Source organism: Erinaceus europaeus, chromosome 7 (genome assembly GCF_950295315.1).
Source record: "Erinaceus europaeus chromosome 7, mEriEur2.1, whole genome shotgun sequence".
Taxonomy (NCBI): Eukaryota; Metazoa; Chordata; class Mammalia; order Eulipotyphla; family Erinaceidae; genus Erinaceus; species Erinaceus europaeus.
This window is the reverse complement of record NC_080168.1, coordinates 107,873,931-107,889,197: the sequence shown is the minus strand read 5'-3', so window position 1 is coordinate 107,889,197 and position 15,267 is coordinate 107,873,931. Positions and strand designations below refer to the sequence as shown.

Genomic DNA, 15,267 nt, shown 5'->3' with positions numbered 1-15,267 from the left:
CGTGGATTAAGCAAAGTGCAAGGACCGGTGTGAGGATCCCGGTTCGAGCCCCTGGCTCCCCACCTGTAGGGGAGTCGCTTAACAAGCGGTGAAGCAGGTCTGCAGGTGTCCATCTTTCTCTCCCTGTCTATCTTCCCCTCCTTTCTCCATTTCTCTCTGTTCTAACAACGATGACATCAATAACAACAATAATAATAACTACAACAATAAAACAAGGGCCACAAAAAGGAAAATAAATAAATATAAATTTTTTTTAAAAAGATAGGAGTGGTGTAAGAATCACGGTTTGAGCCCCTGGCTCCCCACCTGCAGGAGAGTTGCTTCACAGGTGGTGAAGCAGGTCTGCAGGTGTCTTTCTCTCCCCCTCTGTCTTCCCCTCCTCTCTCCATTTCTCTCTGTCCTATCCAACAACAACGACATTAATAACCACAACAATGTTAAACAACAAGGGCCACGAAAAGGAAAATAAATAAATAAATAAATAAACCTTAAAAAAATTTAAAAAAAAGATCTGGGCATGGAATCCTAGCCACATGGGAGCACCATGTAAAGGGGAAGTCTTGGGGGCGATGGCCAGGTGGTGGCGCACCTGGTTGAGTGCACCTTATAATGTGCAAGGACCCAGGTTAGAGCCCCCATTCCCCACCTACAGGGGGAAAGCTTTGCAAGTTGTGAAGCAGTGTTGCAGATATCTGTCTCTCCTCTGTATCTCCACCTTCCCTCTAGATTTCTGGCTGTCTCTAACCAGTAAACAAAGAATACCGGGCCCGGGTGGTGGCGCACATGTTGCGGTGCGCAAGGACGTGGGTTTGAGCCCCTGGTCCGCACCTGCAGGGGGAAAGCTTTGCGAGTGGTGAAGCAGGGTTGCAGGTGTTTTCTATCTCCTTCCCTGACTCCCCCTTCCTCTTGATTTCTGACTGTCTCTATCCAATAAATAAAGATTAAAAAAAATAATAATACAGCAATAATACAGGTAGCACAGCGGGTTAAGCGCACGTGAGGCGAAGCGCAAGGAAGGATCCAGGTTCGAACCTCCCGCTCCCCACCTGCAGGGGAGTCCCTTCACAGGCGGTGAAGCAGGTCTGCAGGTGTCTATCCCCCCCCCCCCCCGTCTTCCCCTCCTCTCTCCATTTCTGTCCTATCTAACAACGACGGCATCAACAACAATAACTATAACAATAAAAAACAAGGGCAACAAAAAGGGAAAACTAAATATTAAAAAAAATTTTTTAAAGATAATACAAAAAAGTTTTTTAAATAATGGGGAAGTCTTTTTTTTTTTTTTTTTCCAGCAGCAACTTGTCAATTTTCTTTCCAGTCATGGCCTAGAATCCAGGTAAGATATGCTGAGCATGGCATTAGGTGGGTGGGTGGTACTGAAATATAATAATAAACTGTCCCAGGTTGGCCTGTAGGGGCTATCCAGTTTTGAGCACTGACATACCATCTTAAGATACCACAGCACGGGGGGAACCTTGGTGCTGTGATCTCTCTCTCTCTCTCCGAGGCTCAGTGTCTGCACAAGTTACCTACTGCTCCTGGCAGCCATTTCTTTTGTTGTTGACAGAGAAATTAAAAGGGAAGAGGGAGATAAGGAAAGAGAGACACCTGCAGCACTGCTTCACCCTGCATGAACTTCTCCCCACCCCCTAGAGGTCCTTGCACATGGCAGCATGTGGTCTACTGGTTACAGCACCACAGGCGCCTCTCTCTGTGTCTCTTATCTGCTAAGTTAGCTTAGAGGGCTTGAGTCCCCACAGTAACATCAAAGACAATGAAGGCTAGTCCTCCTTTTGTATTTGCCAAATCTGTATTTGCCAAAGGCAGTTATATTTTCTCTTCCATTAATGCTCAATAAGACAAACAGAAGTGTTAAGAAGTCAGCTAATGTCCTAATTCTGCCTTGTGGGCTATAGAGGAAGAGAAAAAATCAGATAAACCACCACCTTGAAATAAACTCTGCAGAAGTGATGAAAGACACACAAAAGCATCTGTTAATGTAACTTCCCCAGTCTTTTTTTTAAAATTTTTTTAATATTTATTTTCCTTTTTGTTGCCCTTATTTTTTTTATTGTTGTTGCAGTTATTATTTTTGTTGTTATTGATGTTGTTGTTGTTAGATAGGACAGAGAGAAATGGAGAGAGGAGGGGAAGACAGAGAGGGGGAGAGAAAGATAGACACCTGCAGACCTGCTTCACCGCCTGTGAAGGGACTCCCCTGCAGGTGGGGAGCCAGGGCCTCGAACTGGGATCCTTATGCCGGTCCTTGCGCTTCGTGCCATGTGCACTTAACCCACTGCGCTACCACCTGACTCCCACTTCCCCAGTCTTGTAACCAGATACATTCTTTCTTGTTCTCTTTTTTTAAAATTTTTTACTATTATATTTACTTATTGGATAGAGAAGGTCAGAAATCGAGAGGGAAAGGGGAGGTATAGGGGAAGAGAGACAGGGAGACACCTGCAGGGCTGCTTCACTACTTGCAAAGCTTTCCCCTTGCAGGTAGGGACCAGGGGCTCAAACCTGGTTCCTTGCAGACACATAGTAACATGTACGTTCAACCAAGTGTGCCACCACCCAGCCCCATTTTATTGTTCATGTCCAGTGATCCTTAAAAATACCAGCTATATAGGGCAAGCAAAATAGCTCACTTGGACAGTGTGTTGTTTTGCCATGCACAGGATCCAGGTTCAAATCCAGTCTTGACCACAATTGGTGCTACAATCTCTTTCGCTCTACCACTATCTAAATGAAGAAAACAAAAACAATAGCCTAGAGGTGGCACCTTGGTACAGCTTTGGACTTGGAAGCATGAGTTCCCAGGTTTGATCCCTGGAACAGCATATGCCAGAGTGCTGCTCTGGCCTCCCTCTGTCCTTGCCCCTCTGTAAAGAGTGGGGGTCGGGGAAACTGCAACCTGGGAGGTGGCATAGAGACTAGCACCTTGCACGTAGCAGCATGGGGTTCAGAGTTTGATCCCTTGAATCACATGTGCCAGAGCTCAATCCCCTGAAACACCATGAGCCAAAGCTGAGAAGTGCTCTGGTAAATTAATAAAAATTAAAACTAAAAAAAAAAAAAAATTGCGGGCTGGGGAGAAAGCATAATGATTATGCAAAAAGACTTTCCTGCAGTGGTCCAGGAGGTGGCGCAGTGATAAAGCTTTGGGCTCTCAAGCATGAAGTCCTGGGTTCGATCCCCCGCAGCACATGTGCCAGAGTGACGTCTGGTTCTTTCTCTCTCCTCCCATCTTTCTCATTAATAAATAAATAAAATCTTTAAAAAAAAAACAAAAAACTTTCCTGCTAAGGCACCAAAAGTCCCAGGTTCAATCCACAGTACCACCATAAGCTGGAGGTTAGTAGTGTTCTGAAAAAAAAGTTTAGAAATATATTATTTATTTCATGAGAGATACAGAGAAAAGATAAATGAAGAGAGATGACAGGACCACCCAGCTCTGGCTTATAGTGGTGCTGGGGACTGAACATGGGATTTCAGAGCCTCAGGCATTAAAGTCCTTTGCAAAACCACTATGCTTTCTCCCCAGCCCCCTTCCCATTTTTTTTTTTTCCTCCAGGGTTATTGCTGGGCTCGGTGCCTGCACCATGAATCCACTGCTCCTGGAGGCCATTTTTTCCCCCCTTTGTTGCCCTTGTTGTTGTAGCCTCGTTGTGGTCATGTTGGATAGGACAGAGAGAAATGGAGAGAAGGAAAGACAAAGAGGGGGAGAGAAAGACAGACACCTGCAGACCTGCTTCACCGCCTGTGAAGCGACTCCCCTGCAGGTGGGGAACTAGGGCTCCAACCCGGATCCTTATGCCGGTCCCTGCGCTTTGCGCCACGTGCGCTTAACCTGCTGCGCCACCGCCCGACCCTGCCCCCTTCCCATTTTTATTATTTTTTTAATTTATGGGGAGTCGGACTACATCAATAACAACAATAATTATTACAACAATAAAACAAGGACAACAAAAGGGAATATTATTATTTTTTTTATCAAATGGAAACACCGACAAAACCATAGGATAAGAAGGGTACAATTCCCACCACCAGAACTCTGTGTCCCACCCCCTCCCCCGATAGCTTTCCCATTCTCTATCCCTCTGGGAGCATGGACCCAGGTCATTGTGGGTTGCAGAAGGTGGAAGGTCTGGCTTCTGTAATTGCTTCCCCGCTGAACATGGGCGTTGGCAGGCGCATCCATACCCCCAGCCTTTCCTTTTTTTTTTTTTTTTTTCTACCAGAGCACTGCTCAGCTCTGGCTTCTGGCGGTGTGGAGGACTGAACCTGCGAGTTGAGAGCCTCAGGCATGAAAGTCTCTTTGTGGGAGTCGGGCGGTAGCGCAGCGGGTTAAGCCACATGGCGCAAAGCACAAGGACCGGCATAAGGATCCCGGTTCGAGCCCACGGCTCCCCACCTGCAGGGGAGTCGCTTCACAGGCGGTGAAGCAGGTCTGCAGGTGTCTTTCTCTCTCCCTCTCTGTCTTCCCCTCCTCTCTCCATTTCTCTCTGTCCTATCCAACAAGGACGACATCAACAACAATAACCACAACAATAAAACAACAAGGACAACAAAAAGGAAAAAAAAAAAAAAAAAGAGTCCACCGCTCCGGACCGACGAGAGCCCGATTGGGAAGCTTCCCCCGCAGGCGCTCGAACTCGCGTTCTGCCAGCGCGACGCGTGCGCGGCTGTGTGGGGAGCGGCCGAGAGCACAGCGCTTCACTCCCGGGCGCGTGCGGGCGCCTCCGCGGCCAAAGCAGGCAGACGTCCTGAGGGAGCCCCCGCGGCCCCGGGGGACCGGGCGGGGACTGTAAATGGCTCAGGACTTGCAGTTCCGGGACCAGAATCGTGCTCAAAGCGTCTGAGTCAGCTCCGGCCGGAAGCCGCGGCGCCCCCATCAGCCTCCCCACTTCCCCGCAAGAAGGCGGAGCTTCCCCCAGAGTCCGTCAGGACTACAACTCCCGGCATGCTCCGAGGCCGCGAGAATTAACCCTTCAGGCCCCTGGGCTGCCGAGTGCCCCGCCTCCGCCTCTTACCTGGACCCCCGCAGGGTGAGTGTGGGGAACTGTAGAGAGAGGGAGTGACGCTCTTTTATTTTTATTTTTAATTTTAAAAAATATTTATTCCCTTTTGCTGCCCTTGTTTCATTGTTGTAGTTATTATTGTTGTTACTGATGTCGTTGCTTTCTTTGTTTTAATGCTGGTATGTATGTGATGTGTGCGTGTGTGTCTGGTTTTCCTAAAATGAGAAAATTTGCAATGATGATAAACGCTTTTCATTCTTTACTATTATTGTTTTGCTGGTTGGAGACCCAGACTCGGCTCTCTGAGTCAGGATTTTACTCTGCCCTTGCCTGGGGCAAGAGTCCTCACGGACCTCTCCCATCCTTGCATTAGCGATTTTAGAATTTAGGCTTTTGCCCCCCCAGAGCCCACCGCTCTGCCGCCACGGAGGCCCAACAGGTTCAGCAGACCCCCTACCTTTGTCTGACTGGAAGGACCACTGGCTTGTAGGAAAGGGTTTCTGCTTTGGTATTGTGGATGGTGGGTATAAAATACACCCGATCTTGCCCCACCCCCAACCCTAAGCTAACACCAGGCACAGGAGACAATGGAGGTGGGGCAGCACACACCTCTACCACTGTCCTTTCTCTTTGTTGTGCAGTGTCCCAGTTCTGGGCTAGGAAGAAGAGGGGCAGGGACTATAAATATTGGGGATTATTAGGCTGTGGGATTAACTATTGCTGCTCCTCATTCACAGTCAGAGGAGGCAGTAGAGGGACTGTTTGGTTCTTTGTGTGTCTACTTGTTTGTTTCTTCACCTTGCATTGCTCCCAGACCCCATTTTAACTATCCCAGTTCACAAGAATCCCTCGCTGCCTCAGTCTTCAAGAGTTGAAAGCTTCTAGAAAAAAAGGGACTTCTCTTGAGTTAGAGAGTTGAGGACTAGAATGCTTGAGACCTCTTCTTTGCCCCACTGATATCTCATTGTCCCTGACAAGCATTCTGTCCTCATCCAGGAGATGAACTCCCCCATTGCTGGCCAGTCTCAGTTTTCTTCCCTCTGGCCCCAAAGGGGCTATTGTTTGGACCTGGCCTTCTGCTTGGGGTGGGCAGAAGGGAGAAGACCTTGGGACAGAAGCTGCTGGACCACAGGAGGCTAGAGGAGTGAGGGCGGACCTGCCTATTGCTCCTCTATCTCACCCTCCCCGCTGCCAGCTGGCTCCCTTCCCTTCCCTGTCCCTGTCCCTGCCCCCGCCCCTTGACATCCCAGACTCCCTGGCTATTTAAACAGAGATGGGTGCCCCCTTCGGCACACTGTCCTTTGGCCACCGGACATCATGCCTCCCAAGAAGGATGTTCCCGTGAAGAAGCCAGCACCAGCAGGCCTCTCCATCTCCAAAACTGCTGTCAAGCCAGCAGCAGGGGCCCCTCCAGTCAAGACGAAGGCTGAGGCCATGCCAGCTGGCCTTCGGGCTTCTGAGAAACCCCACGAGCCCCCCATCGATCTCTCCAAAGTAGTGGTGAGTCTCCAGAGAGTGAGGAAAGAAGTTCAAGGGGGTAGTACAAAATGGTTACAACTCAGGGGGTTGGGGGCGTATAGAAGGTAGGGAATCAGTGAGTACTTGTAATGATAATAGCAGATTTTCTTCTCCATTTGGAAGCATCTAGGTTTGTGACTCTGCTATTGTCTTTACTCTTTGCTCCCGCCACACATGTGAGTTTGTGTAGACATACATTCTCACTGCCCCCCTCCTGGAGGCAGGGACTGTGAGATGGGGAACATCTGGGATCTGGGGACAGTTTGAAGGTGAAGGCAGGGAGCTGCCGCCTGAGCCTGCATGACTACTCAGCTCTGAAGCCCAGGAGAGAAGGCTAAAGAGGACAGGCTTGTTAGACAATCACAGCTGGGGGCAGGGGTAAATTTAGCCTTTGTTCAGCCTCCAGTTATGTGAGGGATGCAGAGCTCAGGGCAGTAGAGGGAAGGGAACAGGTGGCATGGGATTAACCCTGTTCCCAGGAAACCTCCCCCCTATAATTCCTGCTCTTGGGATTCTCCCAAGGTCCAGAACTGAGACTGGGACTGAGGTGGCTGTGCTCCCAGGCTGGTCCCTTTGGGCCCCTCCCCAGAAGTTGCTGCCAGTTGGTTGGGAGGAGGAGTAGGGAGGGGTTGAATGAGCTTTGTCATCCCTCTTCACCTGCTTTTTTCTTCCACAGATCGAGTTTAACAAGGACCAACTGGAGGGTAAGAAGAAGCTGGTCCCCTGAGTGCACTAAGCAGTCCCATGCCCCTGGTCAGAGCCTCTTTCTGTTCCCTTAACTCCAGTCCCAACCTCAAAACCATCCACACTATCTCCTTTTAGTTCCCTTTTCTGCTCAGCTCCAACACACTATTTCTGAGCCTCCTTTCTGTTGGGGCGGTGGGGGAGGTGGAATGGGACCTCTGGTCAACATTGATCCCTTTTTATTTCAGAGTTCAAGGAGGCCTTTGAGCTGTTTGATCGAGTAGGAGATGGCAAGATCCTGTACAGCCAATGTGGAGATGTGATGAGGGCCTTGGGCCAGAACCCCACTAACGCGGAGGTGCTAAAGGTCCTGGGGAACCCCAGAAATGACGGTGAGGGAATCCGTGGAACAATGCAGGATTTTCAGTTAGGTGGTGGAACTGAGGAACATTGCTATGGTGACAGAGGATGTTAGGCAGGTCTCAGGACTTCAAAAACTGTTAAACATGGGTGGAAAAACCTCCTAGTAGGGGCCTAGGTGGTGGTGTACATACTGTGAAGCGCAAGGATATACGCGCAAGGATCCAGGTTCAGCTTCAGGCTCCCCACCTGAAGGGGAGTCCCTTCACAATTGAAGCAGGTCTGCAGGTATCTATCTTTCTCTCTCTCTCTCTATCTCCCCCTCCTCTCAATTTCTCTCTGTCCTATCCAAAATAATAATAAATGACCACCAGGATCAGTGGATTTGTAGTGCAGGCACCCAGCCCCAGTGATAACCCTGGAGGCAACAACAACAAAAAAAAAAAAAAGAGAGAGAGAAGAAAAGCCTCTTAATGTTGAATCAAGATATAAACCTTCTTGAGTGTGATGGGAACTGGGCCCTGGGTGATACCACAGTCAACTTGCTTTTACCTCTCTTACCTCCAGAACTAAAGTCCCGGCGTGTGGATTTTGAGACTTTCCTGCCCATGCTTCAGACAGTGGCTAAGAACCGTGACCAAGGCACATATGAGGACTACTTGGAGGGACTCCGGGTGTTTGACAAAGAGGGGAATGGCAAAGTCATGGGAGCAGAGCTCAGACATGTCCTTACCACCCTGGGTGAGGCAGGGACCAAAGCTCGGGGATGTGTGTGGGGGGGATGTGGAGAGGAGGGGGTGGACCAAGGATGCTGGCCAAGTAGGCAGAGCCAGGGAGGGATTATTGCCCTGTAAGTCATGGGCAGGAGACTGAGAAGGTCAGAGCTATGGCAGCAGAACCTTCCTCCTGCAGAGGCTGAGGAGAGGGGACATGCAGATTCTCAAGCATAGAGGAGAGCAATAGGAGAGCTGAGTTTGTTTTAGAGAGAGGCTTCCGTTCTATGATCTGGGGTGACTTTTTTATATATATATTTATGTATTTATTTTCCATTTTGTTGCCCTTAAAATTTTTTTTCAATCTTTATATTTTGGATAGAGACAGCCAGAAATTGAGAGGAAGGGGGAGATAAGGAGACAGACACCTGCAGCCCTGCTTCACCACTTGTGAAGCTTTCCCCCTGCAGGTGGGAACTGGGGGCTTGAACCTGGGTCCTTGTGCACTGTAACATGTACGCTCTACCAGGTGTGCCACCACCCAGCCCCTGTCCTTTTTTTTTTTATTATTGTTGTTATTACTGATGTAAGTTGTTGTTGGATAGGATAGAGAGAAATGGAGAGAGGAGGGGAAGACAGAGAAGGGGAGAGAAAGACAGACACCTGCAGACCTGCTTCACTGCCTGTGAAGCGACTCCCCTGCAGGTGGGGAGCCGGGGGCTTGAACTGGGATCCTTATGCCGGTCCTTGTTACTTTGCGCCATGTGTGCTTAAGCCACTGCGCTGCTGCCCGACTCCCGACTTTTTTTTTAATTAACTTACTTTAATAAAAAAGACAAAGGGAGAGGCATACAGAGAGAGAGAGAAGGAAGAAATCAGAGCCCCACTAACCTCAGATGATGCAGAGGACTGAACCTGGAATCTCCGGACCTCAGACATGCAAGTCTAGTGTGATCCTGGCTGTGCTCTCTCTGTGTTCTATGACTATTTATTTATTTTAAAGATTTTGTTTATTTATTAGTGAGAAAGATAGGAGGTGAGAGAGAAAGAACCAGACATCACTCTGGTACATGTGCTGCCGGGGATTGAACTCAAGACCTCATGCTTGAGAGTCCAACGCTCTATCAACTTTATCCTCCTGGACCACTATTTATTTATTTTCACTTTATTTCATGTGATAGGTATTTTGAGAGAGAGAGAGAGATGAATGAAGGGCAGAATAACACTATGGCACATGTGGAGATCAAACTCAGGACTTCATGCTTGTATGGTAAACACTTTATCCACTATGCCATCACTTATGCCTTCACTTTTATTTATTTATTTAACTTATTTATTATTATTGTTTTTGTTATTTTTTAATCAAGACTCTGGCTTATGGTGGTACTGGAGGATTAAACCTAATACCTCAGTGTCTCAGGCATGACAGTCTTTTGCATAACCATTATGTTACCTCTCTGGCTCTTGTTTTCTTACACTAGTTTTCCTAATATAAAAGAGAAATTTGCATAAGACAGACAAACCACATGGGCTTCGAACAAGAAAACCCAAGTGTGTAATTCTGCTGCTCTACCAGATTAACATCTCAGCTGCTGTTTTTTTTTTTTAAAAGATTTATTTAATTTTTAAAAGAACTTTTTTTTTTTTTTTTTTTAACCAGAGCACTGTACAGCTCTGGCTTATGATGGTGCAAGGGATTGAACTTGGGACTTTTGGAGCCTCAGGCATGAAAGTCTGTTTGCATAACCATTATGCTATCTACCTTCCACCCAAGACTTATTTTTTTAAAGATATATTTATTAATGAGGGGAGAACCACAGTGTCACTCTGGCACTAGGGATGGAACTCAGGACCTCATGCTTGAAGGTTCAGTGCTCTAACCACTGTGCAATCTCCCAGGCTGTGATTTCTTTCTTTTAAAAAATTTTAAATATCTTTATTTATTGGGTAGAGACAGCCAGAAATCGAGAGGGAAGGGGGAGAGAGTGAGAGAGAGAGAGACAAGAGAGACACCCGAAGCTTTCCCACAGCAGTTGGGGGTTGAGGGCTTGAACCTGGGTCCTTGTGCATTGGAACATGTGCACTCAATCAGGTGCACCACTACCCGCCCCCCTGGTTTATTTCTTAACGGGGTCAGGGAGTGAACTAAACAACCAGGGCTTCACTTTGGCACATGTGATGTCAGGTTTGGAGCTCAGGACCCCATGACTGCAAGTTCAGTACTCCACCTGCTGGTGTGAGTCTTAAGTGTTCTGGAATTCGTTTTCCTTGGATATTAAAACTTTTCACCTGCAGAAATGTAAAGCAAGATGTAGAATGACAGATGCTACTACAATTACAAGCAGAGGATTCATTGTGTGTGAATGTGTTTTGTAACATTTGCTGTGCGTAAGCCTCCTGGGTGGGAGAAGAGGAGCTACTCTACAGAAGATCTTGGCCTGGGTTGGTGTGGGTGAGCGGCCTGGCACTAAAACACTGTGTCTGGGGGTCAGGAGAGAAGATGACTGAGGAGGAGGTGGAGAGTGTTCTGGCAGGGCACGAGGACAGCAATGGCTGCATCAACTATGAAGGTGAGGGGCCAGCCAAGTAGAAGGGACATGGGAGCCGGGGAGTAAGAGGTTCATATATGCGAGTGGATGCCCTCAGGCCTGGATTGTCTAGATTCTGCTTCAGAAACCCCTTTCCCCTCCTTTCTCTGCAGCTTTCCTGAAGCACATCCTAAGCGTCTGAGCTGTACAGGTGGGGCTCGCTCTCTCTGCCTCGAGAGGCAAGTCTCTTTCCCTTCCCTTAGTCGGGGTGGAAAAGCAGGGCAGTGCGGGGCAGGTGCCAGGGCTTGGCAACTTTCATCTTTTTCCACAGATGCCGCGGGGCAGGACACACTGATCCCTGCAACCCGCCCCCGCCCCCAGCGGAAGCACGTTCCTGCCACTAGGAGGCCGCCTATTGTTTCAAAATAAAGAGAAGCTTCCTCACTTGGCCTCCGACTGTTGCTTTCTTTAGAGGTGGGGTGGAAGGGCTGGGGGTCGGGAAGAAAGGTTGTCATTTCCCCGATGCGGTGTCCGCTGTCCTCGGACCGTCTTCCAGCTGCCCGGGGGCGCAGATTCCCCGCGCCACCTTCGGCCGTCGGGGCGCCCCAGGGGGGCTCCTGGGGAGGGAGGCCGGGCCGCGGGCCACGCCCACCTCATTACTAATGTAGCAACTCACCGGCCGGAACTCAGAGCTGCGTTCCCATTGGCTGCGATGGCGGAGGGTGATGTCACCGGGCGGCCTAAGACTGGGGCTGGGCCCGGAACCGGAGCCATTACTGCAGAAGGTCCCGCAGAGCTGAATCGTCGACATGGTGGGGCCCGGACCTGGGAGGATGAACGGGAAGTGGGGCAAGAGACGTGAAGCTGGGGGCTAGGGGCCGAGACGGCAGCGAGTGGGGGATGCAGGGGAGCGAAGGGCGACTGAGGGCCTGCCCGGAATGCTGGAGGTGGGCTTGGTAAATCGGTCCTGTCCTGCTGGGCAGCAAGGCCACTGCGCCGAGCAGTTGGGGGAACTGGGGTAGAAAGCTTAGGGGGGTTGAAGTTCAAATGCTGACCGCTCCCCTCTTCTCTGAGCAGTGTGACTTCACCGAAGACCAGACCGCGGGTATGTAATCGCTGCCCCTGTAGAGGTCACCCTTAGCAAGAAAGACACCCCCTCGAGCACCCAACCCAGCCTGCCAGCTTTAAGCACCCCAGGGAAATACCTTCTGGATTCCCTCCTGGATTTTCCATTTTCTTTTCACTCTTTCTTCCTCCCTTTCCACTCTAGATCTGAGCCCCAAGCGCTAGGTGAGTTTTAGGTGGTGTGTGTATGTGAAGCAACTTGGCCACCTAATGCCTGCTGCGTGTGGTGTTTGGAAGCGTGTGTTGAGTTGTCTGCACTGACCCTCTGTGTATCAGCTATTTCTGCCTCTTCTCCTATGCTGTGATAACTTTTCCCTCCCCTCAGCTTGGAATTGTCCAGATTGTAAAATTTAGTGACTTGATATTTTGTGAAAATGGGGACGGCGGGGCAAGGGGGTTCCTGAGGACACTTCTGTGTAGCTGTACTCTCTGAAAGCTTTTTCTGGACATGAGGGCGGAAAGTGGCAGGCTGGGATGACCTGGGTCCCAGGCTCCTGTTCCCACTTCCTTATAAGGACAGGATCCAGACTAGGCGGCTGCGAATTCCTGCCTTGAGTAGCATACCGAGGTCTGGCAGGCGGCCACAGCTGAAGGGGTGTGTGTAAATGGATGTCTATCTCTGGGACACCTGAGTGGGAGAAAGGGACACTGGATCTGTTAGTGGGCTTGGGTGTATAGTGATACAGATATCCAATTTCCTCAACATTATCAAAGTTGAATGGGCAGCTGGGCTCTGCTGTACAGGGGTCGGGTTAATCTCTGCTTGCCCAGTGCTGATGTGTATCTGAATCCTCAGAGTTCAAGGAGGCCTTCCAGCTGTTTGACCGGACAGGGGATGGCAAGATCCTGTACAGCCAGTGTGGGGACGTGATGAGGGCCTTGGGCCAGAACCCCACCAACGCCGAAGTTCTCAAGGTCCTGGGGAACCCCAAAAGTGATGGTGAGGGCCTTAAGAACAACTCCTCAGTGTGTGAATGGGCCTACAGTTCTGAACGTTTCCTTCATCTTCATAGGCCCTGAACTTAAGCAGGTCTAGTCTCAAGTAGCAGGTCCCATGAACGTGGCATGCTGGTGGGAAATGCCTGCCCAGCTGTGATCCCTCGCACACCTGAGAGCATTGTGATATCCCTCCGCCTCCTTTCTTGCAGAGATGAACGTGAAGGTCCTGGACTTTGAGCACTTCCTGCCCATGCTGCAGACTGTGGCTAAGAACAAGGACCAGGGTACCTACGAGGACTATGTTGAAGGCCTCCGGGTGTTTGACAAGGAGGGGAATGGCACCGTCATGGGAGCTGAGATCCGGCACGTTCTTGTCACACTGGGTGAGGACCTGCTCTTGCTCCTAGAGCCAAGGTTGTCACCCCATCTACCTCACTTGTTACCCAGCTGTCTGGGTAACAGTTACCCATTTCCTGTCTCTCTGCAGGTGAGAAGATGACAGAGGAAGAAGTAGAGATGCTGGTGGCAGGGCACGAAGACAGCAATGGTTGTATCAACTATGAAGGTGAGAGATGAACTGGGACGCTTGTGGAGAAAGCAGCCACAGGGGCGGGGCGGGGCGGGGCGGGGCGGAGATAGCAGTTGGGGCTTTCCCTGGACTTGGGCTCCACAGTGTCAGGAGTCATGGGGCAGGGCCCAACCATGCCCAGGAGTGGGAGGTCAGAGCATGATGAAATGAAGGGAATAATGTGTGTGTGTTGGGGGGGGTGGTGGGAAGTAAAAAGAAATGTGTCTCTCCCACACCGTCTGACCCCTCTCACCCCATGTCTGTGTCTTGTCTTCACCATTAATGTCTCTTCCTTCCTGCAGCGTTTGTGAGGCATATCCTGTCGGGGTGACGGGCCGTGGGGCGGGTACGGCTCCTCCCAGCTTCCCCTTCTTTAGTTGACCTCTTGTGTTTTTCTTCTTTAGCCCCTACCCCTTCCTACTACCATCTGACTTCCTGCCAGCATGTTACTGCATGGAGCTGATTGGGGAGGGAGGGGGTTCCTCAAAGAGGAAGACAGCTTGGGGGGTATGGTACCTCTGCTCCTAAAATGGCCTCTTTTGAGGTCTGGCTTCTAGGGCCTTGGGTGCTGGTGTCTGGAGATTTTCACCAGCCTGTCTGTCTTGCTTTAGGTTAATCCTTGGCCCTGGAGCACAGCTGGGTGGCATAGAAAGGGGTGGGTGGGTGGGTTGCCTGCTCTGTTGTGCTGCTATAACTGAATCTTCCCCCCTTTCCTTCTGCTGGGCAGCTTGGAGGTACCTTAACCCAAAACTCCGTCTTCTGCTAGTGGCTGACAGTAGCTGTAGGCGTAGCTGAGAACTGTTCTGCCTCTGCTGTGTTCCTGCTGCTCAGGGCGGGGGACTAACGGCTGGTGGGAGGGGAGCTAGGGGCAGAGGGAATGGCTCAGACTCAAGGTGGCATCTCTGTACACTGGCCCCTGAAGTTGGTTGCTATGGGCACTGTCCTTATGCTACCTTTGTGGTGTTGTGCCTTCCTGGCCCCTGGTGAACCCCTCCCTGTGCCTGTCTCCCAGCTCACCCCCGTCTCTTTCCCACAGAGCTCGTTCGTATGGTGCTGAATGGCTGAGGACACCCCCACTGCCCCAGAGCCCCCGGCCTCCTCCATGAGACTATGTAGGTAGCTCCAAAGGCTTCCTAAGGTTCTCTTGTCACAGCAGCTCCCAGGCTTGTCTCTCTTGGATGATATTTGCCGTCAGCACTCACCAAATAAATTTGCTTTTTTGTGTCCCAAGTTTGGCTTTGCTTTCCTTCCTTAGCAGCGTGAAGGGAAAATAAGGTGAGACTGCTGGGTTAATGAAGAGAGGCTTGTAGGAGCCTTTTCCTCACTGCAGAAACTCTGGCTTTGTTCAGTGATGTTACACAGAGTGTCTGTGTCCACCAGTTCCCCCACCCCAACCCCCAGGAGATCAGGGGAACCAGGAATACCATAGGACAAGAGTTTGCTATCTTTGTTCCATCTCAAAGCAGGAGGAGTCTTCCGCTGAGTGCTTATAGAGCCAAAGCCAGGTTGCTTAGCACTGCTTCAACCTGCCTGTCACCTCAGCAGGCCTAAGGACCAATAGCAATAGGAAGGGGATATGCCTGCCTTTGTCCCGCCTAATAAGGGAAGGAATGAGGCCACTACTACTGAAAGGACAAATAGACCAAATCTGGTGGTAGCGCAGCAGGTTAAGTGCACATGGTGTGAAGCACAAGGACTGGCTTAAGGATCCCTGTTCGAACCCCCGGTTCCCCACCTGCAGGGGAGTCGCTTCACAAGTGGTGAAGCAGGTCTACAGGTATCTTTCTCTCCCCCTCTGTCTTCCCCTC

At 50.2% G+C, this 15,267-nt stretch overlaps 2 protein-coding genes across 4 annotated transcripts; both read left to right on the top strand.

The window, feature by feature from the left end:
• Positions 1-5,032: 5,032 nt before the first annotated feature.
• Positions 5,033-11,271, top strand: MYL6B (myosin light chain 6B). The gene is made up of 7 exons (XM_060195162.1): positions 5,033-5,051; positions 6,296-6,524; positions 7,219-7,246; positions 7,475-7,618; positions 8,154-8,327; positions 10,792-10,869; positions 11,001-11,271. The coding sequence occupies exons 2-7, from the start codon at positions 6,342-6,344 to the stop codon at positions 11,027-11,029; spliced, it is 636 nt and encodes a 211-aa protein (XP_060051145.1). The 5' UTR covers positions 5,033-5,051; positions 6,296-6,341; the 3' UTR covers positions 11,030-11,271.
• A 240-nt stretch (positions 11,272-11,511) lies between these two features.
• Positions 11,512-14,689, top strand: MYL6 (myosin light chain 6). Of its 3 annotated transcripts, XM_060195164.1 has the most exons (7): positions 11,751-11,774; positions 11,905-11,932; positions 12,749-12,892; positions 13,101-13,274; positions 13,379-13,456; positions 13,762-13,805; positions 14,496-14,689. In XM_060195164.1, exons 1-6 carry the CDS (start codon positions 11,766-11,768, stop codon positions 13,788-13,790), a joined length of 462 nt encoding a protein of 153 aa, XP_060051147.1. In that variant the 5' UTR covers positions 11,751-11,765; the 3' UTR covers positions 13,791-13,805; positions 14,496-14,689. The 3 variants fall into 3 exon arrangements, with proteins under 3 accessions (XP_007533404.1, XP_060051147.1, XP_060051146.1); XM_007533342.3 differs by lacking the exons at positions 11,751-11,774; positions 13,762-13,805 and adding an exon at positions 11,512-11,639; XM_060195163.1 differs by lacking the exon at positions 13,762-13,805.
• The last annotated feature ends 578 nt before the right edge of the window (positions 14,690-15,267 follow it).

What these genes read in the sequence shown, in the direction of transcription:
- MYL6B (XM_060195162.1), top strand. Translation starts at nt 6,342, where the DNA reads ATGCCTCCCAAGAAGGATGTTCCCGTGAAGAAGCCAGCACCAGCAGGC. An exon ending in TCGATCTCTCCAAAGTAGTG is followed by an intron (nt 6,525 to 7,218) that starts GTGAGTCTCCAG and finishes TTTCTTCCACAG; the next exon opens with ATCGAGTTTAACAAGGACCA. An exon ending in TAACAAGGACCAACTGGAGG is followed by an intron (nt 7,247 to 7,474) that starts GTAAGAAGAAGC and finishes TTTTTATTTCAG; the next exon opens with AGTTCAAGGAGGCCTTTGAG.
- MYL6 (XM_060195163.1), top strand. An exon ending in GGGGAACCCCAAAAGTGATG is followed by an intron (nt 12,893 to 13,100) that starts GTGAGGGCCTTA and finishes CCTTTCTTGCAG; the next exon opens with AGATGAACGTGAAGGTCCTG. An exon ending in TGGTTGTATCAACTATGAAG is followed by an intron (nt 13,457 to 14,495) that starts GTGAGAGATGAA and finishes TCTTTCCCACAG; the next exon opens with AGCTCGTTCGTATGGTGCTG.